The following is a 25,322-nucleotide window of genomic DNA, read 5'->3' on the forward strand; positions in this document are numbered from 1 at the left end:
CGCTATGTTGCTCTGACAGCAGGAGCATACTCACAGTTAAAGAATAGATAGCAGGGTCCATGTTGTCTAGGTCTCTTTCCAGTGGAGAAAACTTTTGGTACATGGGGCAGCTTTTATCCCACAGGACAGGGGGCTTCAAAACATAACCACAGCCACCATTTGCCTCAAACATTGCAGCATTTAAATGTAAAGGAAGATCTGCGGAACAAACAAAGCCAAAATTACATGTTACTTCACAAAGAGGCGACAGTCAGCCATCCAGCCACCCATGCACTGGCTAGTCTTTGTCAACTTGACACAGAGTTATTTGGGAAGAGGAACCTCAACTGAGGAAATGTCTCCATCAGATGGCCTGTAGGCAACTCTGTAGGACATTTTCCTGATGACTGATGTGGGAGGGTCCAGTCCCTTCCACATGCCACTCCCCAGTTGTGTAGGAAAGCCCACAGAGCAAGCCTTGGAAAGCAAGCCAGTAAGCTGTGTTCCTATGTTGCCTCTGCTTCGTTCTTACCCTGAGTTCCTGTCCTGATTCCCCTCAGTGAAGGACCGTGACCTGAGAGTTGTTAAGCTGAAACAAACCCTTTCCTTCCCTAGCTGCTTTTGGTCATGGTTTTTAGCAATAGAAACCCTAAGACACACTCCCCAGACTGATGAATGCCAACTATGTGCTAGGCTGTATTAGGAGGCATGGAGATAAAGAGGTGTAGCAAGTTAACAGAGATAACAACAACATCAATAATAATGATGATAAACCACCACCCCCAACAGAAAATACACTTTCCTCATAGCCTGTGGAAATGCCCCATGTTCCAATTCCAAGCTAGGTTCTGCCCTTTAAAAACTCCCTTTGCAAGGAAAATGTCATCGTAACCAGCAGAAACCTTACCCACCTCATTTGATGCACGTTTGGAACAAAATCATTTTTTTTAAATTTATAAATACCAAACCATGCAGACAATTTTATGGCCAATTCTTGCTATTTCAAAGGTAAGATAAAAATCTTAACGATCCAAGAAAGAAAAACAAGAAAAAAAGAGCATTTCCTTGAAATCTTAATTTCAGCCCTTAATTATTTTTTTTGCCTCATTTTATAGTTTTAAATATGAAAAAGAAGTCATCCCATGCGATTCACATCTTGTCTACAGCCTCCTCCATCATAACCCCTAGGAAGCCTCACAAAAGCTTCAAGTGTTTTGTCGCCAGATTTTAATTTGGCACAGGTTTTGATGAATGACTGCCTGGTTTTTGGACCCTTGCACACTCACATGTTCATCCGATGGCTCAGCCTGTATCAGTGCTGCCCAAATGAGCCAAGGGTTTACGAGACACACCTGACAAATGTTCCCGCCGGTAGATCCCTTCCATGTGCCAAGTGAACTTTGCTCCATGAACCAACATCAAGGAAAAGTGGACTAAGTGCCTTTAGACAACAAAGACTTGGCCCCTGCCCTGTATCTTGTGTATTAAACTTTTCCATGTATCTGAGGTTGGCCAAGTGCATGTGCAGGAATTCCCGGAGAAGATGTATTAGGCACACTGGGCCTTGGTCTCTCCTCTGCTGAATTAGTGCACAGCATCCATCTGTCAGGTTCCTTCCAGTGCTGATGTGACTGGCTTCAAGAGGCCATGCTGTCCTTTCCCTGGCCATTCTGTGACCCTGAAACAGACTAGCTGGGGTGGCTGAGAGAGCGAAGCAAACAAGGCCACTTGAGGTGCCTAATTATGAAGTGGGTATTTACCTCAATTTGAAAACACAGCATCCCTACTCATAAAGTCCAAAACTGGATACAACTGCATGAGCACAGATATGACACCACAGTGTAAAAATCCTTGTCTGACCTCATGATAGGTTCTGATCAAAACAAATCTTTGTGCACACATTCAAAAACTCCAAAGGGGGGAAACCCCCAAAATGAACAAAACTTCAAGACCACACACTTCTATCTTAAGCATCATATATAAAGGACAATCAATTAGCATTCTTAACAACAGTAATCGTGGCTCACACGTATGATGTTAACTTAATTTAGGTTTGGAGTCAGACCTTAGGACTGTGCCTAACCTAATCTTTTATTTGTTTGTTTGTTATGTTTTGTTGTGTTTGATTTTTTGAGACAGGGTTTCTCTGTGTAACAGTCCTGGCTGTCCTGGAACTCACTCTGTAACCAGGCTGGCCTGCAACTCGCAGAGATTCACCTGCCTCTGCCTCCTGAGTGTTGGGATCAAAGGCTTGCACCACCACTGCCTGGCTGTAATAGCCTTTTTAATTGTTTTTTTAAAGGCTGGGTCCTACTGTGTATACCTGGGAGGTCTGGCACTTGCTATGTAGACCATACTGGCCTCAAACTCACAGAGACTGGCCTGCTGCTGCCTCAGAATGCTTGGGGATCTGCCTGTCTCTGCCTGTCTCCAAGTGTGTCACTCTTAGCTTTTAAAAACTCTGAGATCCCATCGGTACTCCGATATGTAAAACAGATTTCTGTGAAGCTGCTCAGCTCTAAATAAAGAGGGGCTCAAATCTCATCTTCTTACTGTCTCCTAGGGGAGGCCTAGTGGTCACCTGTTTTGGAAACCCCTGTTTGTAACCAAATGAAAGACAGTACATGAACCGTACGTACATCCTGATTGGCCCATCTGAATGGATGAATTTGAGGGTAGATCAGACATACCACTGTCTGCATGGTCTCCTAGTCTTAAAAACACTGTGGGAGGCAGATACCACACTCATAATAGTTGCCCTTGTATTTGGGATCTTTGAAAAATCACTGTGAAAACTGCAACTCTAATCCAATAAAGCATAATAAATGCTTTTTAGAATTAGGGCTTTTCTTTTGACTAGGGTTGCAATGCATGCATTCTTGTGGGTTCTATATATGAAGCAGGATTCATTTCTGGCCCAGAGGAAAGAACTGGAGTGGACTGTTGCCAGTGGTAACCACAGCTTTGCATACTAGCTTCAGGTTCGCAGGTTTAGTGGTCACTTTTACTGAATGTGGACTTGTTGGTCCCTTCTGACCTTCTTGGAGTTGACAGGTCAGATGGAAGCCTGAGAACAGAGGGTCCTAGTTCCATGGACACACCTGGGAGGCATAAATGAGCCCTGTGAGATAAATGGTACTGATGGGTCACACGAAGGGCCTAGGGAAATCAAGGGCTTCTTCACCTGGGGGTTATTTTGAACAAGTAAGAAATGGCTGTTCTGGTATTGACTACCTGTCTGTCTGTTTGGATTCTCAAATCCCAGAGAAGTACTTGTTATGGTTTGGATGTGAAATGCTTCCCAGAGGCTTGCATGTTACCAACACTTGCTCCTCAGCTGGGGGCCATTTGGGAAGGCTGTGGAACCCTTAGGAAGTAGAGCTTTGCTGGAAGAAGTTGGTCAGTTGGGGTGGGCCTTGGGGTTTTACAGCTTGGCTCCGTTTCTTGCCCCTTCTCTGCTTCCGGACTGCAGATGCCATGTGGCTAGCTGGCCTCTGATTCTCCCGTCATGCCTTCCCTGCTATGATTAAATGTATCCTCTCAAACTGTGGGCCAGAATAAACCTTCTGAATGTAATTGCTGCCATAAGCTCATAGGGAATGGCACTGTTAGGAGCTGTGGCCTTGTTGGAGGAAGTGTGTCACTGTGGTGGCAGGCTTTTAGGTCTCATATATGCTCAAGCTACACCTAGTTCAGCCTACTTCCTGTTGCCTGTGGGTCAAGATGTAGGAAGCTCTGCTCCTTCTCCAGCATCATGTTTGCCTGCATGCACACCACCATACTCCCAGATGCCATGCTCCCGGACATGATGATAATGGAATAAACTTTTGAAACTGTAAGCTGCCACGTCAATTAAATGTTTTCCTTTATGAGTTGCCATGGTCATGGTGTCTTTTCACAGCAATGAAAACCCTAACTAAGACTCCTGCCTTCCTTCCTCCCTTCCTTAATTTGTTTTTATTTTATGTATATTGGTATTTTGCCTTTATGTATGTCCATGTGAGGGAATCAGATGCCCTGGAACCTGGAACTGGAATTACAGACAGGTATGAGCTGCCATGTGGATGCTGGGAACTCCAAAACCTTTTTTTCTTTAAGTTGCTTCTTGTAAGATATTTTTTGTCACAGTGGGAATTAACAAACATGCCAATGTGAAAAGTAACAGATCTCACCCCAATCCAGATCTGTTCAGACTGTAGGGAGGCTCACCGGGACAGTCTGCTTCAGCTCAGGGTAACTCTAGTTGAGTGTTGAGTGAGGCTTCGGTCACAATTGCATAAATGAAGGACACATGGATGCTGCATGACCAGCAATGGTACATGTTCAAGGCTCAGTGAACCGAACTGAGAGAGATTAGATGACAGCACTCTTTTGGTGTTGCAAGGCTATTCAGAGAACCTTGCCAACGGAACACACAACAGTCACCTGCTTCCTTTGAGCTCCAACAGCTGCTCCGTGCTAGATTTGAGGAGGGCACTCTGAGCTTCAGTTTGTGTTGTGGACTACGGTCTGGGCTCAGGAGTGGCAGCTTCTTATACTCCCCTTAGCTAGGGTGCCCTCTGCCATCGTTGGAGCCAGTGTGTCTGTACCAGTCCTGGCACTTCGGGAGCGGGGCGCATCCCAACCTAGCGTTCGCACATTTCTTTGAGGAAACCTTTCTGTCAGTTATTTGAGTGCACTTAGAAACTTAAGTAGCGTAATAGCTCAGGAAGCCTTGGACACGGGGCTACGGAGCCAAGGCGGCGAAGCCACAGGCCACTTGTGAACGGTTGAAAAGCGATGGAAAAGAAAGCTTTTGCAACTCTGAAAATATTTTGCCATTATTTCCTCTTGTGAGTCTAAATCATAACTTTTTTTTTTTTTTTAACAGCTTATCAAATGCCCTTAAGGAGAGTTAACGTTTGTGCAGAGCTTTTCCTGGGTTAGGGGCTTTTTGAGCCGCCGCTCCATCTACACGGTCAACTGAAAACAGTAAATGTGAGGGTGAAACAAAGCATGGCAGTCGTCAATATTAGATGCTTTCAGGGTCAGCTGCAGTTGCCACCAGCGCCAGACACCTCGCTATCCCAGAGCTAAGAACTGTGGTCTGATCTCAGCTTCAGATAGGGCTATACTGTGGTTTATGCTTCAGCACAGGTTCTGATTTGTTTCATGTGAGATGAACAGCGAGCCTGCTGGCACCTCTGCTGTCCAAAGGAAAGACTAGATTTTGCAAGGAGTTTCTAGGAGACATTCCTCATTTTCCTTCATCACCACATGGAAGCAAAATGTCTTAGTCCCAGAACTCCCAGAGAACCTGAACTTACCACCACAAGGCACTCTGCAACCTTGAGCAAACGAACCATGTTTGAAGTAACACTACTACATTTTTCTTTGAGACAAGCTCTTTATGTAACCCAAGGCCAGCCTCTTCCCTCAGCTTCTGGAGTGCTGGAATTAAAGATAGGTACAGCGACACCCTAATCACAGGTTAACTAAGCAACGGTAGGGAATTCCTGCCCTTGTAGAGCTCTAAAACTCAACTGGATATAAGTCAAGCAAGAGCAGTTTGTGTTTACAACATGCTTTTAAAAGAGTCATCACCACCCACTTCTCTATTAGATCAACTCTAAAACTCCAGGAGCACAATTCCTGCCAGCTTTCTACTTCCAATCCTCTGTGTTCCTCCGCCACGTATGTGTGCGCCAGTCTGGATTTTTTTTTTTTTAAATAGTGAGAAAACAAATGTTTATGGAAGTGCGTTTGCTGCTGAACATGAACATGAGAAGACACAGAGAGGTTGAGGACGCAGGTCCCTTACCATCCGTCTGGTAGTTGAGGGCTACAAGCTGTATCCCGTGGAGCCAGAACATGAGGGGATTGGGATTGGATGAGTCGATTCGGGTCGCCGCCGGGTAGGTCCTCAGTAGCTGACAAGCGGTGTGCTGGATCAGTTTCTGAGAATACCTGCGACACAGACGTTTGGCGGCATTTTCATTCAGTGAGGAGATATGATAGCATTTGGGAGTTCTAATGATAGCGCTGAGGGATGTGCTCGGGCTGACTGGAGAACACGATTCCTCCCAGGTTTGCCGAATTCCTTCATAGGAACCTAGACCCCCCGCAAAAGATCAGCCTCTGATTAATGTCAACACTTCAAACATTTTAGAAAGACTAATCTCAACAGAAAGCCAAACACACAGTTGCAACAAGGAAACAGAGCAGAGCAGAACGTATCTCGAATTTTACTTGGGAGTTAGTTTGCTACCTTGAAACAGGGTGGCGAATGAGTTTTATGAGTTTTAAAATGAGAGTAACATGGTGAGGTGTGGCTCAGTGGTAGGGCCCATGTCTAGCATGCACAACGATCTGGGTTCAATTCACACACACACACACACACACACACACACACACACACACACACACAATCAAAAAAGCAACATGAAGATAGTAACACCAATTAAATTGGATGTCTAGAAGCCCTTTTGCTTCTAGACATTGTTGTTCCTGTGTAATTTTTACAAAGTCTGTATGTAACTGTATAAAATTCACAAGAAAACAAAACTCCCTAAGCAAACCAAATGTTCTGTTGGTGACGTAGTTAATAAATACCCATATAAAGGAATATCCCACAGGCCACAGGAGGAAAAGACAGAAAAATGTACAGACTGGTGTGTGACCACTGAGAACACTAAGAAGTTAAAAAAAAAAAAAACTATGTTTGATTACATCCCACTTGGAGTTTCCTTAAAAGAAGTTTATTTTTCTTGAACAAATTACATTGAACTTCCCAGAGGGTCAACTCTGAGAAACAGCATCACAGCACTGATAATGGAAAGGAATTTTTATCACCTTATGTATCAGCTGGACTTTTAAGTAGGGGAGTTTACTATATTTATAATAAAGAGTAATTAGAAATAAAAGGACATGTCTTGTGGATGAAAGGTGCGGTTCTGGGAACCGTCGGAACTCTGTCAGGTGCTTCCAGTTTTACTTTTGAGGCAAACAGTGTGAGACTACCTTCAGCAAAAATACTATTTTTAGCGAGTTAAGAGAATACATTAATAATCAAAAGTATCTATGTTGTGCTTGGATAGTGTAAACAACTATGAAAATAAAAGTGAATTTCGAAACTCAAGGGAAGTGGTTAGGCAGAGAAGAATCTGAGTCATTCAGGACCAAGGGGAAACAGTGAGCGAAGGTGACTTTACTTTTTCCAGATGTTCTGTTGAAGGATGCTGCCTCTCCTGGGCTCATTCTGCCAGGATTGTTGCCAAAAATGGACTTCCTGCTTTTCCTTTCTTTCCCTCTGCTAGAGCCAGATGAATTTAGAGTCGACAGGCCTGTTCTCATAAAAAAGAAAATAAATAAGCCAAAAGCCACAGGCAAGAGAGCTCAGCATTGTCCATCCTCTTTAATGTTTATATTGAAGTCCTACTATCCCCTTGTTACACAGCACAGAAGGCCCGTTATACTTTAACATGGTTGATAATAGTATTGGAGGCAATTCTAGCAAAGTTTGTTTAATCTCTAGACAGATGCAACAAACACTGCACGGTTATTAAAGAATCATCCCCAAATTACAACATGTATGCACGCAGACGTGCGCACACACATACACCAAGTGAACTGTGTACCTGAAAGAGTTTTAAAATTGCATGCACAGATTATGCTGTAGTTAAGATCAAATTCCAAGAGGCCAACAATTCAAGTTGGGTAAATGAAAGGATGGATATGAGCCAGGGCATAATATTGTGGACATTATAAGCCTGGTGGTATTCTTTGTTGAGGCCTTGTGGGCTTTCATCCATCCATATTATTATGTTTCACTTATTATTGTTGTGTTTGTTCAGCTCATGTTTAGGCAGTCATGTTGGTGAGACTATGGGTATAGCTTCTGACATTCCTAGGAGACACATCTCATAATAAATTCTCAGGTCCTTTGGCTGTTACAATCTTTCTGTCTCTCTTCTACAATGATCCCTGGGCCTTAGGTACTGGAGTTGTTATGTAGCTATATCCTTTGGGACTGGGATCCACAACTCTGCCTTCTGGTTGGTTGTGGTTTTCTGTAATGGGCAATTAAGGAATGATGAAAGAGGAAGAACTAGTTATGGCCAGGGAAGAGCACATCAACTGGCTGTCTAATACCATACGCACCCAAAACATATATATAAATAACAGTATACAGACCAAGCGGGTTATACTATGTATTTAGGAATATACATACATGCATGCATGCATTCATACACGCACACAGACACACACACACAGACACTCAACAATTAATGGGAAACAAAAACATGCCATGAGTTTGAAAGAGAAAAAGGAGGAGGGGGTATATGGGATAGTTTAGAGCAAGAAAAGTGAAAGAGGAAATGATGTAATTATAATGCCAAAAAATGAAAGCAGTAATTTTAAAAATCCTTCTGACATGATCGTTGACCAAACTGTAGATTTTTCCTTATCTAAAAATGAGTGTGATTGTAAGAACTTACTCATTGGATTAGTCTGAGGGTTCAATGGGAAAGATATGATGATCATGATGATGACGATGATGCTATTTTATGGCTTTTCTTTCTCACTCCTGGTCCAATCACTCCTGGGTCCTTTACGGCAGGCACAGTGCCTGGTGCACAGGAGGAACTCAGTACATATTTTGCTGACTGAGAAAATGACTGCATACCACATAGAACCAACCTTACTATAAGAAGAGCGACTGAAAGGCTCCAAGGAAGCCTGTTGACATGAACTCATCCCTATTGCTGTTAGAGAGTGATCCACATGCTACACAGTTGGGAGATTTTCCTCAGAAAATGGGACACCAGCAAAGAAAGGACAGAGAAGTGTTTGAAAGCATAGAAAATCATATCTGACCCTGCTGGCGTGACCAAGAACCAGGGACCAGATAGCTCAGGGACCAAGGGTAAATCCAAACACTACTTAAAAAAAAAGTAGTGATGAAATGACTCCTAGTAATATTCTGCTGTACTCAAAGATACAGCCCATCACCAGAGAGGCTTCCTCCTGCAGCAGATGGTAACAAACACAGAGATCCACAGCCATAGATTATGGAGAAGAGAGGAGAGGAGAGCAGAAGGTAGAGGGGAAGGAGAGAGAGAGAGAGAGAGAGAGAGAGAGAGAGAGAGAGAGAGAGAGAGAGAGAGAGAGAGGCACTTTGGAATACTTAGAATACTTAGAGCTCAGGGACCCTGTGGAAGATGATGCAGATAGAGTGCCTGCGGTGATTGAGGACACCTAGAGAACAAGGCCTATTAAATCAACTGAGCCAAGCTCATATGGACTCTTGAACAGGTCTGCAACAGGTCTTCTGTGTATGTCATAGCTTTCAGTTTAGTGTTTTTATGGGAATCTTGAGTATGTGAATGACTGGGACTCTGATTCTTGTACCCTTTCTTGGGCCCTTTTCCTTCTGTTGGTTTTCCTGGTCCAACTTTGATGTGATGGTTTTTGTTTTATCATACTATATTTTTTTGTGTTGTTCTGTTGCTATCTCTTAGAAGCCTATTCTTTTCTAATGAGAGACAGTAAGGTATTCAGATTTAGTGGGGGTTAGGAATTGGAATGGTGGGAGAGAGAAAAACTGTAATCGGAATGTATTGATGAGAAAAGAATATATTTTCAAGGAGGAGTGGGGAGCACAGACAATGGTTTCAGAAAACCGAGGCTCAAAGAGGGGATTGGTGTTGGCCAAAGTCACAGATAACAGCCATGAAAAATCTTGCCTGACAACTTTGTCATCTAATATTTTTCTGGATGGACACACACACACACACACACACCAGACACTGGTCCCTTCTTCGAATGCAGAGTCCGAAATTATGTATTTTTGCGTGCATGGAGTATTTTGTCTGTGTACCATGTGCAGACAGGGCCCTTGGAGACCAGAGTGGGACACTGTACACAGACATATATGCAGGCAAACTACACACACACACGCATATATATATATATATATATATATATATATATATCTTTTTTTAATGGGAGGGACTACACACACACACACACACACACACACACACACACACACACACACGCACGCACGCATGCATGCTAAGTTCTGCGGTTATTTGCCATCAGAAATAATTAGAGATGGAAGAGGAACACAAACACATGCTTATAAATGCATGGAGGTCTGCAAAAGAAGACACCAAGATGGATGGAAGATTCTCAGAGTCTTCATAGAGTCTGGGAATTGGTGAAGGGGATTAGGGAGGATGGGCCAAGGTGAGAACATTCTTATTTATTCTCTATGATACTAGTTGGTTCATGGCCTTGTGCGGGCTGGCAAGCACTCACCCACTGAGCTGCATCCTCAACCTGAGTATATTCTGTCTGAACAAAGACCACAGTGCATGTCTGATGAGAGGTGGGTATATAGGGGGCTTGCTGGGAAGTATCCAAAAATTAGGAAGGTGGGTAACATTAGAAAACACTATGCCCCCGCTTTCCTAATAGAAGGAGGAGGGCAAGCTATGGAGGATTAAATGTAACTGAGAAACAAATCCTATTAGCAGATATAAACATAAAGAACTCCAGTTATGTCCTTGATCTTAAGAAAGAACACAGCCCTGGGAATCGAGACACCCAAGCTCTGCTCCCTGAGTGCTGGGATTAAAGGTATGTACCACCACTGCCTTGCTAGGTTATTTTACTCAGGGGACCTTGTGTGTGTGTGTGTGTGTGTGTGTGTGTGTGTGTGCGCGCGCGTGTGCTCAAATGTGTGTTTTAATCTTTTAGTACAGGGAATTGAATCTTGAATCTTTACAAATGCCAGGAAAGTCTACTGAGCTAATAATTCCACTCTTTTTTTTTTTTTTTAAAGGGTTGAGAAAGGGTCATTTAAAGTTGCCTAGGATGGCCTTGAAATCATTCTCTAGACAAGCTTCCAATTCACAATTCTGCCTTAGCCTCTGAAGCAGCTGGACTGTAGGCCTGTGCTCCTGGGGCCAGACTAGATAATGCTGAAAAGTGAGGTTCTCTGAAACTGATAAGGTAACTTATTAATTTATCAAACACAAAGCCAGCAAGGTAACAAAATAAACATTTTATAATTTCCTCATGTACATCAGAAAATTTTATAACAACAGTTAATTTTTAGAAATTATTACAATAGTGATGCCAAGAACATAATTTTAGTTATTCTGAGAAAGGGGATAAAATTACAGACAGGGCAGAGAAACTTTAATTGCTAACAAACGGCACATAAAGTATGTGTTCTGTCAGGTCAAGGGATAGCTCAGTGGCTAAGGATACCTGCTTCTCTTGCAGATTACCCGAGTTCAGTTCCCAATACCCACAGTAGATGGCTAACAATAGCTTGTTATTCTGCTCTGAGGATCCCAGGTCCTCGTCTCATCTCCTGGGGCATGGTGTGAGCTCCCCCCCCCCCAGAGCCCTAAATAAAAATAAAAACTTAAGAAAATAATATATGCTTTGTAAATGTTTTAAAACAATATATGAGGAACAACAGCCAGGTGTGGTGGAACATGCTTTTAATCCAAACACTTAGGAGGCAGAGGAAGATGAATCTCTATGAGTTCAAGACCAGCCTGGTTTACATAGAGGTCAGTCAGTGCTGTATAATCAAAACAAAAACCAAAACAGTCAACCAAACAAACAAAAAACAACTGCCTTGCCCTTCAAGTCAGGAGTTGGGCCAAGTGGCCCCCTGACACACAATTCTTTGTTTGGCATAACTTTATCTTTCCCACTAAATTGAAATAGCCATGGGAATTTGCAACAGTAATCTTCTTCTTCTTTCTTCTTCTTCTTCTTCCTCTTCCTCTTCCTCTTCCTCTTCTTCTTCTTCTTCTTCTTCTTTCTCCTTCCTCCTTCCTCCTTCCTCCTCCTCCTCCTTCTTTTTCTTTTGAGATGGGCTCACTCTACAGTTCAGGCTGGTCTGGAATTCACCACATTAGACTACACTGGCTTTGAACTTATGCCAATTCTTTTGGCTCTGCCACCTGAATGCTGGGATTATAGTGCTTGTGTAGATTCTTGAATAATATGACTCTCACACTTGATCTGATGCTGATAGGTTAACTTTCTTCCTCTAAAAAGTTTAACATTTTAGGTGTACATATGTGTGCCTACCTTTGCATATGTACAACATGTGAATGCCTGGCGCTCAAAGAGGACAGAAGAAGGCATCGGATCTCCTAGAACTGGAATTGGAGGTGGTTGTGAGCCATCTAATGTGGGTTGTGGGAACCAAACCTGGGTTCTATGCAAGAGCAGCAAGTGCTCGTAATTGCCAAGCCATCTCTCTAACCACATGAAACTAAATTTAAATGCTACTTTCCTGTACGTTTTGAAATATTTGCCGCATATTGATTCATTAATTCACTCACTCATTCATTCATATCCACTTCAACAGGATTTACTAGCAGATGAGCAATAGCAACTGCCAAAAGTTTTATAGTTTCTGGAAGGAAACTTAAAATTAAGAAAATTCTGTGATTTTTTTTTCATACGGTATGTAAGATGGACACTATTTATCTTAGGACCGAAATCTCCAATATCATATAAGATATTCTCTGTCCTCTTTGCCAGGTGCAATGTGTGAGAAGTGGTACTTACCAGGACCTGAGTTCAGCACATCTTGAGAAGATGAGGGTTGGGACTCTGACTCCTCTGTCCTGGCAAACATTATGTACTGACATTCACATGGGTCATCCAATCCTCCTATACACTGACATTAACATGGGTCATCCAATCCTCCTATACACTGACATTAACATGGGTCATCCAATCCTCCTATACACTGACATTCACATGGGTCATCCAATCCCAGCTCTTTCCTCTCCTCAGAGATTTTGGATGTGAGAAGTTTTTGTTTGTTTTGCATGAGATTATTTTTGTTGACTTCTAACTTTTTACTTTTATTTTTTATTTTACCTCTTGGTTTCCATTTTTGGGACACACAATTGGGTTGATAATACATTGATGATACACCGATGAGAAAGGCAGGGTAGATGCAGTTCAGGGAGGGCTTAGGAGACAGACAGGCAGATAGATTCATAGATCTCTCATTTATTAAATGAATACATTTTTCTTTTTATTTTCTCTATCTATCTCTCTGTCTCTTTCTTTCTTTTTGATTTTATTAGATAGGGTTTCTCTGTGTAACATCCCTAGCTGCCCTAGAACTAGCTCTGTAGACCAGGCTGGCCTCAAACTCACAAGAGATCCAATTGCCTCTGACTCCTGAGTGCTGGGATTAAAGGCGTGCACCACTACCACCCAACTGAATACATTTTTTTTTTTTGAAGTAGCTCATCACATTAAGTTCTTTGTATTAATAGAAATGGCCAAGTTCAGAAATTTCATCCTTTCCCACAACTCCAATCAGGTAGTTTGGGCAGAGCCCACAGCTCAGGTATGGGACTAAGTAGGCCAAGCTGGCCTTGAACTTGTGGTGACCCTCCCAGAATCAGACATTCAGATTTCCTCAGCCCCTCCGGTCACAGGGGTTGGTGAAGATTTAAGGAAGTAACTCAGTGAGAAAGAGTAACACTTTTGCTGGAGGTTCAAGAGGTCTCAGACCGAAGCTGAGTCTGGAAGCCTCTGGTGCTAGTTGGCTATGGCTACACCTCCCAAACTCAGTGGCCAGCAAGACAGATGGACAGATGGAAGGGATGTGCCCTGAACTGGACTGGACTGGACTGGATACTTGAGTATCCAAGTGCTACAATTTTTAAAAAGTATGTCAGCTGCCAAATTTCTTTCTTTGCTTAAGTCAATTTCTGTAGCTTTCAATAAGACTCTTTTTGAGGATTCTCTGAATGAAATCTTGGTGAAATGACTTGTTGTATCTCAGAATTTGTTTTATTTAAAATTGGGTGGGAGGATGCTGAGGAAGAAGGCTCAGCAGTGAAAAGCACTGGCTGTTCTAACAGAAGACCTGAGTTCAGTTCCCAGCTCACATGTGGCGGCTCACAGATGTCCATAACTCCAGTTCCAAGGGATCCAATCCCCTTTTTCTAGTGTCTGAAAGCACCAGGCACACACATGATGCACATATATTCACACAGACAAAACACCCATGTACCTAAAGTAAAACTAAACAAGTCTTTTGAGAGGTACAAGTAGAGATGCACTGACCTTGGAGAATTATTATGAAAAGTCAGAGATCATCTATGGGAAATATTTATTTCAGCCACACAATTCAGTTATGTCAAAGTATTCATAATGCCCCATTAAACAGTATAAACTTTTACTGTTTTACTGACTTTAAATGTTAAAGATGGCTATTGACTACTCTTACCTGGAAATTTTACTGCCTGGCAGTAGATGATGAGGTCAGAGAGTTCTGGCGCAATCTGTCTGCTTTCCTTTTTGTTTTGAGGGAGGTAAAACTCCTCCCCCAGCTCCATGTCATACACCTTTCAAGGGAAAATGACACCGTTTTATCAGGAGATGGAGTCCCCCTCATTCTAGAGCCCCAGAGCACTTTCTCTAGACTTTTCCCACATGGCAAGCATGCGTCCCCTTACTCAGCATTCCTTCACACTCATATGCCAGCAGCTTTCTGAGGGGAAGGGGTGTGTCTAGTTCATCCTTCCTGACTCTCAGGCTCACGATTTTGACGCTGCAGCTGTCTGAATAGATTTTCCCCCCAGTGTCTATAGGCTGTGCAGCACCCGAGCCGAGGGTGAGGCCGGGGTGCCTCCTGTGTCTTTCTGGTCTTTGTGTTGTTCTTGCTAACACTTTATCAGCTGCCTTCCTTTTATCTTCTTGGTGTAAATGACTTTAAAACCTCTTACAATTTCTTCAACAACCAAATTGCCCTCTTGGCCTGAATGCCCTGTTTCTGTGGACTTGGGCAAACTTTATTCTTACACAACATCTTCCACGAGAGCCTGTCCTCCATCCTCTGACAATACAGTGAGGTATCTGCCACAGAGATACCTCCAGTATCTGGGTGAAATAATGGCAAGTGGCAGGCAGGTGTCTTATGACATCTCCATGTGGTCTTTGGCATCTGAGGGAAATTGAGTGAGGAAGGGAGGGGAGGGGAGTCCCAGATGAAAGGGACAGATTACCAAGTCCCACGAACCACATAAGGAAAGCTGTCTCCTACCTTTCCCTTATTGCAAGAAGAGTTATCTGCTTTCTTTATCCTCTTGGGGATTTCTTCATTGTACTCAAACTGAAGCTTGTCTGCACAGGATTTGTTTTCAGGCTTGTCTTCCAGAATATTGTCTGAAAATGGGTGATCAGGCTTTAGTGAGGAAGAACCAAATGCAGGGTTAGGGTGTCCAGCCACCTGCATGTATCTACAAGACTGAGGTGCCGGCTATGCATTACAAAACGATGGCTCGAAGCACAATTTAAAACGCAGGTTATATATTTAGCCTCAGTTTTATGAACTCATTTACCAGTGGTTTTGGTACCATACAGACATAATCTAAATGAGAAGGCTCATCTTGACCAGCTGGTGGTATCCTGTGTCAAGAGACTGACAGCACACAGGTCTGGGGCGATCTAGTGGTTCTAGGTGCTTCGTTCATGAGTTAACCAGCCTTCCTTTGAAATGAAGCTATTTGCTTCTTGAAATGTCAAGGCCAATATTCATGGGAGAAGACTTATTGTTATGCATGATGCAAAGTTTCCCCAATTTAAATTATTCGGAGAGTAAAGTTTTCATGATTGCTGTTGTTAAGTTACAATCTTAAGAATACAATTTAGAAAAAATTATTTGTTTAGTGCATTGGGTGTTTTGCCTGCATGTATATCTGTATGAAGGTGTCAGATTCCATAGAATTAAGTTACAGACCACTGTGAGCTGGTTATGTGGGTGCTGGGAACTGAACCTGGGTCCTTTGGAAGAGCAGCCAGTGCTCTTAACCACTGAGCCATCTCTCCAGGCCCAAGAATGTAAGTAATTCTAAGTGTGGCAGATAATCTTAGACTTTTGCCATGTTTGGCATCTCTATTCAGGACAAGTTTAAAAGTCCAAGAAGTATATCATGATCGTGCTCTTTTAAAGTGAAAAACTAATATCTCATTCCAGATTTACTATCTTTTTGGACCACAAATGCTTAGACCAAGATATCCTTATAGCAAGTCAGGGCCATGCAGCTTACCAAGAGATAAACAATTTCACCACATTCCTATGCACAGAAGTGTCACAACTTCATGCTAACCAGACCCAAGACAGTAGGGACTTAATTCGGACATCCATGCAGTTAAAATACCGGGTTCAAACGGTGTTTACCTTCCTGACTGTTAGGAAGAGGGGAAGCAGTAAGGACATCTGCTACAGAGAAACAGAATCAGAAAGAAAATACAGGTAAGGAGAATTAAGACTGAGACAGACAAATCAAATGAAGGTGTGGCACAAAGCATAGGTTATGTCAGCTTAGGTTATAAGATGAGTGACTTAGAGACCTAATATCTTGACTGCCATAAATACAAGGACTAGCAGTAATGGAAATGCAGCCAATCCTGGTCCATGGGCAGTGGATGCAAAAGCATCAGGAGTTCAAGGTCATCTCCAACTACATAGAGCATTCAAGGACAACCTGGGATGTATGAGACATTGTCTCAAAAAAAAAAAAATTAAAAAAAATTTAAAAAAGAGCAAACACTGTTAATGCTATTCATGCCATAAGCTGCCCATTCATATTACTAGTTAGTGAGGACTATAACATCCCTGATATGGCTTTAATTAAAGTAGGAGAGATGAGACAGGCACTGCAACCACCATCAAAATCATATGCTTGCTAAGGCATTTAATGGTTGCCTACGTAAGCTGTCATAGGACAAACTTCACAAGGCACGCCATAACTTCAAGGCCTATTTGGGAGTCAGCCAGCCAGAGGGAAATTTTAAGTGAAATGGGAAATAACCGTGACAGTGGACTTTAGCTGTCATAGATCCCAGATGACTTTGTTGGAAGTGTTTGTGCGTTGGGTGGGAGTGGGGAGGTAATCACCAAACACTCAACCAATCTTTTTCACATTGTATCTGAGGGACTTATGATTCACAGTGAAAATTCATTGTTCAAAGTCTCATATACCATGGGAGTAGAGCCTGCTGAGCCTTCACTTTCAGCAAACGGTCCACCCCAGCTTTATACAATGCATAGGGCTAGTTTAAAACTTCCCTGGGGGAGCAGAGTTGAATTTCACTCCTCTACCCAAAACTAAACCAGAAAGATCTTTCTCTCCCTCTGTTTGCCATTTGCAAATAAATAAAAATAAATACCAAGAACAATAATTTAAAAAGCCTGAATTCCTGTTCTCAAAAGTACAAACAAAACAAAAAAATCCAACCAAACAACCCAACAAAAACAAAACAAACAAACAAACAAAAGAAAAACCCAAGAGTAACTAATGATAGAGAGAATTCATTTTTTGGTAGATCAACTTATTACAGGAAAATATAACATCTGGAATGACTGGAGTGACCGATTTCTTCTCCTTTCTTTCTTTTTTTGAGTTTTGTTTTGTGGTTTTTGTGTGTGTGTGTTTGTTTTGTTTTTGAGACAATATTTCTCTGTGTATCCCTGGCTGTCTGGGAACTCAAATTGTAGACGGCTGGCCTTGAACTCAGAGATCTGCCTGCCTCTGCCTCCCAAGTGCTGGGATTAAAGGCAGCAGACTGGCTGTTTTTTTTTGTGGGGGGGGGGCTTTAAAATAAAATCTTTAACAAGCATAAAACTTTATAAGACATAAGTGGTAGCTACCTATAATGGAATTTCTTCATATATTCTTTTTTTAAAGTTTTTTAAACTTATTTTTTACATTCCAATCCTAGTTCCCCCTCCCTCCCCCCCCACTCCTTTCACTTCCCCTCCTCCCATCTGCTCCATGGAGAGGGTAAGGCCTCCTCTAGGAAGTACTAAGTCTGTCCCATCATCTAGTTGAGGCAGGACCAAGGCATCCCTCCATCACCCCACGCCTGTGTCTAGGCTGGGCGAGGTATCTCTCCATATTGAATGGGCTCCACCAAGTCAGTTTGTGCATTAGAGTTAGATCTTGGGCCCACTGCCAGTGACCTCATGTATTGTCCCAGTCACACCAGTGTCACCTATATTAAGGGAGTCTAGTTAGGTCTTATGCAGGTTCCCCATTTGTCAGACCTGAGTCAGTGATCTCTCATTGGCTCAGGTCAGCTGATTCTGTGGGTTTTCCCATCATGGTCTTGACTCCTTTGTTCATATTTTCACTCCTCTCTCACTTCGATTGTACTCCAGGAGCTCGGCCTGTTGGTTAGTTACAGATTTCTGCATCTGCTTCTGTCTGTTTCTGGAAGAGGGTTCGAGCTTCTCTAGGGTTATGGGTTGATTATCTTTTGCTTTTCTTCTAGTATTCACTTATGAGTGAGTACATACTATATTTGTCTTTCTGGTTTTGGGTTACCTCACTTAGGATTTTTTTTTTCCTAGTTCTGCTCATTTGCCTGCGAATTTTAGGATGTTATTGTTTCTTACTGCTGAGTATTACTCCATTGTGTAAATGTACCACATTTTCTTTCTCCATTCTTCAATTGAGGGGCATCTAGGTTGTTTCCAACATCTAGTTATTACAAACAATGTTGCTATGAACATAGTTGAGCAAATGTCCTTGAGGTTTGAATGTGCCTCCTTTGGGTATATACCCAACAGTGGTATGGCAGGGTCTTGGGGTAGGATGATCCCTAATCCCCATTTTATCCCTTTTATTACCTCATGGTATTTTAGATCAAATACCTAGGCCTTTAACTGATGCCATGAAACAACCAACTATTATGAAAGCTAAATACTAAATTGATATTACTTAGTATTATGTTTTAGGTCAGACTACAACTAGACTGTCAACAGTAATGAAGGCTCTGAACTGAAACATGATTGGAAACAGTAGAAGCTGTTGTGGAGGTGACTTAGCGGTCTTACATCAGTGGTAAATGGTTACTAGTGTGGGCACAGCTACACGTTTAGCAAATACCTTAAGCAGCATGTGTGTGCCAGGGATCAAAGGGCAAATGCTCTACCACTGAGCCAAACCCTCAGCCCAATACATTATGCTATGAAGGAGATGGAATCAGGAGGATCAAGACTTGCAGGCCGGGACTACACAAAGAATTTGGTCTCATTAAAAAAAAAAAAAAGTTTATACAATTAAATACCTTGAACTTTGAAATTTCCTCATGGGAATACTGTTGCCTTTTAGAGGTCAGCAAGGAGGAAGCCCATTGTCAGTAATGTTGCAGGAGAAAACATTTTGTAATCTCCTGCTAATGACACTAATTATGTGTAAATTCTACGAGAAGAATGATTCACTAGGAACCTGACTAGTTAGTTAACATGACTTATTTGATTTTTAAAAATTGTGTCATTAGCCATCATCACTCATGGTCTTCTCTTTGGTGGGGCCGGAAGGAAATGTCTTGTTGGTTTAGTAACCGGAGAACAGGGAGGAAGGAGACAGATGCTCCTCTTCTTGGTGACAGACTGCCAGAGGGATAGTATGGCAACGAGGAGGAGAGCACTGGGCAGTGAAGCTGTCCCCTGCAGATGTCACTGGGGATGGGGGAGGTGGGGGGCACAGTCTGAAACGGCTGCCAAGAGCTTGTACAGCTCCAGAAGCTCGAAGGCTGAAGACGTGTTTTTCTGCTATTACTCCACCTCTTCCTCTACAAGCCCACCTTAGGAAAGACACCCCCACACCACCCCCCACTGCTTCCTGTGCAGTCCTCATCTTCCTGGGGTGTGGCTGTGATGCTTCACACAGCCCCTGATCTTCCTTGGTCCTCACCGAGTGACTGGATTTTCAAACTTCCAGACATTATTAAAACAATCTCTACTGCTTATCTATGGAGTTCCAGATTTATTTTCGGGGGGAAGGAGAGGGAGAGGGGAGAAGAAAAATCACCTAAGCATTTCCCTGCTCACAGAAGCAGGCTCTGTTTCTCTTACCATCGGAAAGGGATTCATAATCATAATCATATTCATCCTCTTCATCGTCCTCTTCCTCATTACTGGCAGGCGGGGGGTTGGCATTCCCACCAGTGAAAGCCTGTGCGTGCATGGATGCTAACTGATGAGCCTGTAAGACAGCAATAATTAAAGACTGCACATACAACCTCCTGAGCTTCCACCTAAGCCTTTAAAACCACCACCTGGTGATGGAAGTGGACTACCCCTTTGGGTTCCTTTGAGAGAGGAAGAAAGTATCTGGACGCAACAGAAACATTGGCATGAAACAGGAACTCGCTTGAGGCTTTGACTCCTCATTTCGGCCCACAGATAGCGGAAACCGGCGTAGCATCTTTGATGCCATTTTGTATCTGGGTTCTTTACTTGGAGTTTCCTGCTTCCCTTGGCACACAGGCATGATAATCACTCAGGGAGTGCCCTCCTAACCTGTCTCATCCCCCATCAAGGCTAAGGAACAGAGATAAGCCATTGTCCTTAACCTTTCCTCATAAGTCACCTTGGATTCCCAGAACAGCAGAACTTCATTGAATAGACCCCCACCCCCCAGATGAGGGCAGGTATCTAGGATGGGAGACTGCTCCCTGAATCAACAGTACTCTCCCAAGAATCTCGTTGTCCCTCGAGGAATAAGAACTTCTTCGGACCACTTGACAGGTCTGTGCTGAGAGACAATGATGAGCTCGACCACACCTTGACTGGACTGGTTAACAGTGCACCCTCTTGCATTCCATTTAAAGCTAAAGCTCCTGTCAGTGTCCTGAAGATGGACTTGAGGTTATGAGTTCCTCCATCTGTCCTTTCTCCCAGGAGAGTCATACTGAATGGGTCTCTTCTCATTGCTTTACACCACACACGTGCTTCTAATCGGCACATTGAGGGCCAGTGGTTGAGCTTAGTTTCTTGGGGATGCCATAGCCCAGTCTTTGGCCTTAAAAATTCTAGATACAACTTTTAGGTGGATGTCAACATCCTTAAAGAACTTGGGAGCTTTTTAGAAACAATCACAAAGAAACTTGTGTGTGGTGTCTGGATTTCTAGGCTCTCTGGGAAGTCCTGCAAGAAAAAAAACTCTAATGCTTGGAAAACTAGCATCAGTCCCAAGGGACTGAGTGAAACAGCCCATCAATTTTAGAGCAGGAAGTCTCAGTTAAGAAACTAATTTTTTTTCCGTCTTAAAATAATATTGAAAGCCCTCTGACCTTGAGAACAATGCTAGAATCCCTGTGGACAAGCAGACCACAAGAACAGTTGCTAGTTTAGAAAACACGTTTTCAACAGACGTTATCAGAGCTATAAATCAAAATAACAAAACAGGCTTGGAAATGTTAGGAAACCTGGGGCTAGACAGATGGTTAAGAGTGCTTATGTGGAAGCTCAGCTCCAGGCCTGGGGGAGATGGCTCAGAAGCTAAGAGTGCTTGTTCTTGCCAAAGATCTGGTCTCAACTCCCGGCACCCATGTGGTGGCTCATAACCACTCATAACTCCAGTCCCAGGGGATCTGATGCACCAGGTGTGCTCACAGTGAGTAAAAATACATGCAAGAGAAACACTCATATACATAAAATAATACCAAATTATTTCTTTTAAAAGTAAGTTCAACTCCAGGGGGATCTGATGTTTCTGGCCTCCACAGGTACCTATGCCTAAATCATGTACACATGTTCTCTCTCTCTCTCTCTCTCCCTCCCTCTCTCTCTTTCTGTCTCTCTCTCTCACACATTCATATATGCACATATATAATTAAAGATAACAAAAATAAATTATTGAAACAAAAATTTAGGTAATGTGTCGAAACATAATAGTGAGTCAAGTGATATGTCTGAATACAGGATGAATATAATACTTCTCAGAGGAGTTTTCAACATCTGTGAGATAATAATAAGAAAGCTGTCTTTTCTCCCAGTGAAAAAAGACATATATTAGGTATTGCCTAAGCTACTTGGTTTCTCCCTATGTTTATAATCAGAAGAATTGCTAAATTAGAGATGAATGAACATAAAGATGAATGAACATAGAGATGAATGAACATAAAGAGTTGACAGGATGGCTCAGCGGGTAAAAACACTTGCCACACAAACATGGCAACCTGAATTAGATCCCTGGAGCCCACGCTGGAAGGAGAAAACTGACTCTGGAAGGTGTCCTTTGACCCCCACGTTCGAACTCTCTCTTTCATTAACACGAATAATTAAAAGTAAAGACACAGTTTGTTTTCATTTCTATTCTTGGGCTCCTTCTGGCTAGTTTTATGCCACTAGGGAAGAGGGAACCTCAGTTGAGAAAATGTGCCCATCAGGTTGGCTTCTAGACAGCCTCTGGAGCCCGTGGGCAAGCCCATGGGACATGTTCTTGATTGAAGACTGATGTGGGAGGGCCCAGCTCACTGTGGGCGGTGCCATCCCTGGGTGGTGATCCTAGTGTTATAAAAACTCAACTTGTGCAAGCCACGAGGAGCAAGCCAGTAATCAGCTTCCCCCATGGCCTTTGCATCAGCATTGGCCTCTGGGTTTCTATCTTGAGTTCCTGCTCTGACATCCATCAATGATGGACTCTGACCTGAGAGTTGTAAGCTAGATTAAACCTTTTTCTCCAAAAATTGCTTTTGGTCACGTTTTACCATGGCAATAGAAACCTAGTGAAGACAGACTCCCCAACTTTTAGCTATGGACATTGCCAAAGTTATGAATTGTTTTTTTCCAAGACAGGGTTTCTCTGTGTAGCCCTGGATGTTCCGGTTCTCCATCTGTAAACCAAGCTGCCTTCAAACTCAGAGACCCACCTGCCTATGCCTCCCAAAAGCTGAGGCTAAAGGTGCATGCCACCTTGCCATTGATTTTAATTTTTAAATATTTAACAAAAATCAGAAATTACATTTACTTATTTTATTGTACATTGTGTGTGTGTGTGTATGTGTGTGTGTGTGTGTGTGCATTTGTGTCACAGTATGTATGGGGTTCAAAGGACAACTCCAGGAAGTTGGTTCTTTTTTTGCACCATATGAGTCCAACGAAGTGAACCAAGGCTGTTGTGCTTGATTGTGTGTGCTTTTACATGCTTCGCCACTTTACCATCCCATATTCCCTAATTTTTTAAAAAATGTGGCTGTGTTATCTTTGTAATAAAAAATGTGCAAATAGGGAAGATGCAGTGGAGGCCGTGTCTTGATAAAGAGAAGAAGATCTTGATCAAATATTCTACAGTGCTGGACACCTAGATTATTAAATGCTCACCGGCGAGGCTCAGATTTCTCAGAGTGAGTCTAGGAGCCTTGTGGGTGCTAATGGCTAGCGTGGAAAAACTGAGAGCCTAGCCACTAAATGCAAGGCAAGCCTGGGAACAGCAGCTTAGCCAAAGAACACAGGGCTTTACAGCCTTCATTGAACATGCTAACGGGTGTCATGCTCTCCAGTGCAGCATTTCCCACTCTAGCCAGTCCCTCCCTCCCTCCCTCCCCTCCCCCTCCCTGCCTCCTCCTTCCCTCATTAAAACAGTATGCATTCTTTCAGATCTCCGTTTATACACATCCCATCTGTGCTGATCTACGTTACTCTGCCCTGGGTAATGCACTCTATACTTACTGCTTCTTACACCCTACCCTATTTCTATGCCCCTCTTTTTTTTTTTTAACAATAGACCTGTATACAATAAAGTAAAATATATAAAATAAAAGATGAGAAGAAGGAGTGGGAGGAGGAGGAAAGGAAATGTGGGAACAGTGTTCTGGAAGAAACAGCATCCTCTGCTGGGCGGCCAGTCACTGACATCTAAGGAAGACCAGTTAGAGTATACACACATGCTAACAGTTAAAAAGCTTCACTACAATGCCCATGTACAGTTGTTACGGCTTTCAGGACTAGCAAATGCTAGTCCCCTGGAGAGGGCTTAGGGCGAGGTGTTCATAGAGAAGATTTGAAACTTTTGGGCCTTGGGGGAAGTTCATCTCCACAACAGACTTGCTTGGATAGTGTGGTGGTTCTCAACCCTCCTAGTGCTGTGACCCTTTAATACAGCTCTTCATGTTGTGGTGGCCCCCAACCATATAATAATTTTTGTTGCTACTTTATAACTGTAATTTTACTACTGTTATAAATCATAATGTAAATATATATATATTTTTTTGGAAGCAGAGGTTTGCTGAAGGGGTCTGGGCCCTCAGATTGAGAACCACTGGGCTAATGCAACACTTTTCTTTTTAAAAGAGACAGGGGTCTCGCTGTGTCTCCCAGGTTAAGCCCCAGTTCTCGGGCTGAGGTAGCCATCCCATCCCAGCTCCCTTGGTAGCCAGAATTACAGGGACACACAGCGGGTGCTCAATGGAGATAATATTTTAACTTCTTTTAAAGTAATTTGATTAGGGCTGTTCAGGCGTGGGGGCATGCACTCTCTGCTCTCACTGAGTCCGTCTGCCATGTTTCCAGGGCCTCCTTGTGCTGGTCTTTCCTGTCTGGCTACTGAAGGTGACAGATGGAACAGATGTATTGGGGTTGTGTGACCTTCAGGTACAGACACTTCTAAGGATATGTAGGTTCAGACACTTCTTAATTAAAAACAATTTTTAAGTGTGTGGATGTTTTGTCTGCACTTTTGTCTGGGCACCGTGTGTGTGCAGTACCCTCTGAGGCCAGAAGAGGGTGCCAGATCCCCCGGGATTGGAGTTACAGCAGGTTGTGAGCCGCCCTGTCAGTGTTAGGAATGGAACCTTGAATTCTCCGGAAGAGCAGCCAGTGCTCTCAACTGCTGAACCATCTCTCCACCATTCTCTTGGGTACTTTCAAAAGGAATCCACATCTGGGCCTTCAGCATCTCTGTGCATGTATCATTTAAACAATAGGCTCGTTGGGAAACAGCTGACATCTCGCCCCTCCTCCCTACACTTTTCGCAAGGGTTCAATCCTGTTCAAAGAGAGGCGGAGCTCTCACTCGCCAAGCATCTTTGTATGATGCTTGAGGTCAGGTGAAAGGGACACTCAAGAATGTGCAGCGCCTGAGCGAAGGTCCCCAGGAAGTTTAGGAGACAAGGGAACACCATTGTATCCACCTGGTAAATACCTACAAGGGCGAACGTCACTTCCTCCTCTTTCTCTGACTCCTTCCTGACTTCTACCTTTCTTGAAGTGAAAATTCAATATCAAGCTGGTCATCACAGGGGTGAGAATATAATGCATATCTGAATTTTTAAACAGAAATTAAGTCTAGCAGTAAAGTTAATTGATTCAGCAGTGAGGTCTATTTTGCATATAATATTTGTAGGTATATAGATGTAAATGATATAATAGGAATTATATCCTATAAATGTTTCAACTTGTGATAAGATTTTTAACATTCCAGGAACGTATAGGTAGGCCTTGGGAGCACAGACCTTCCATCCCAGTATTCAAGATGGAGAGGCAGGGGTCACACATCATCCTGCTT

At 42.9% G+C, this 25,322-nt stretch overlaps 1 protein-coding gene across 1 annotated transcript in view; it reads right to left on the reverse strand.

The window, feature by feature from the left end:
* The window catches only part of Plce1 (phospholipase C epsilon 1), a 237,058-nt gene that overhangs the window by 15,727 nt on the left and 196,009 nt on the right, over positions 1 to 25,322 (reverse strand). Inside the window, exons 19-25 of the mRNA XM_051199750.1 lie at positions 19,889 to 20,018; positions 16,205 to 16,246; positions 15,068 to 15,189; positions 14,252 to 14,369; positions 7,170 to 7,301; positions 5,780 to 6,070; positions 35 to 198 (exon numbers count right to left, since the gene is read on the reverse strand). Coding sequence (XP_051055707.1) covers positions 35 to 198; positions 5,780 to 6,070; positions 7,170 to 7,301; positions 14,252 to 14,369; positions 15,068 to 15,189; positions 16,205 to 16,246; positions 19,889 to 20,018 — 999 coding nt within the window. The remainder of the gene's footprint in view (positions 1 to 34; positions 199 to 5,779; positions 6,071 to 7,169; positions 7,302 to 14,251; positions 14,370 to 15,067; positions 15,190 to 16,204; positions 16,247 to 19,888; positions 20,019 to 25,322) is intronic.

The sequence above is a fragment of the Phodopus roborovskii genome, unplaced genomic scaffold (assembly GCF_943737965.1).
Source record: "Phodopus roborovskii unplaced genomic scaffold, PHOROB, whole genome shotgun sequence".
NCBI classification, from domain to species: Eukaryota; Metazoa; Chordata; class Mammalia; order Rodentia; family Cricetidae; genus Phodopus; species Phodopus roborovskii.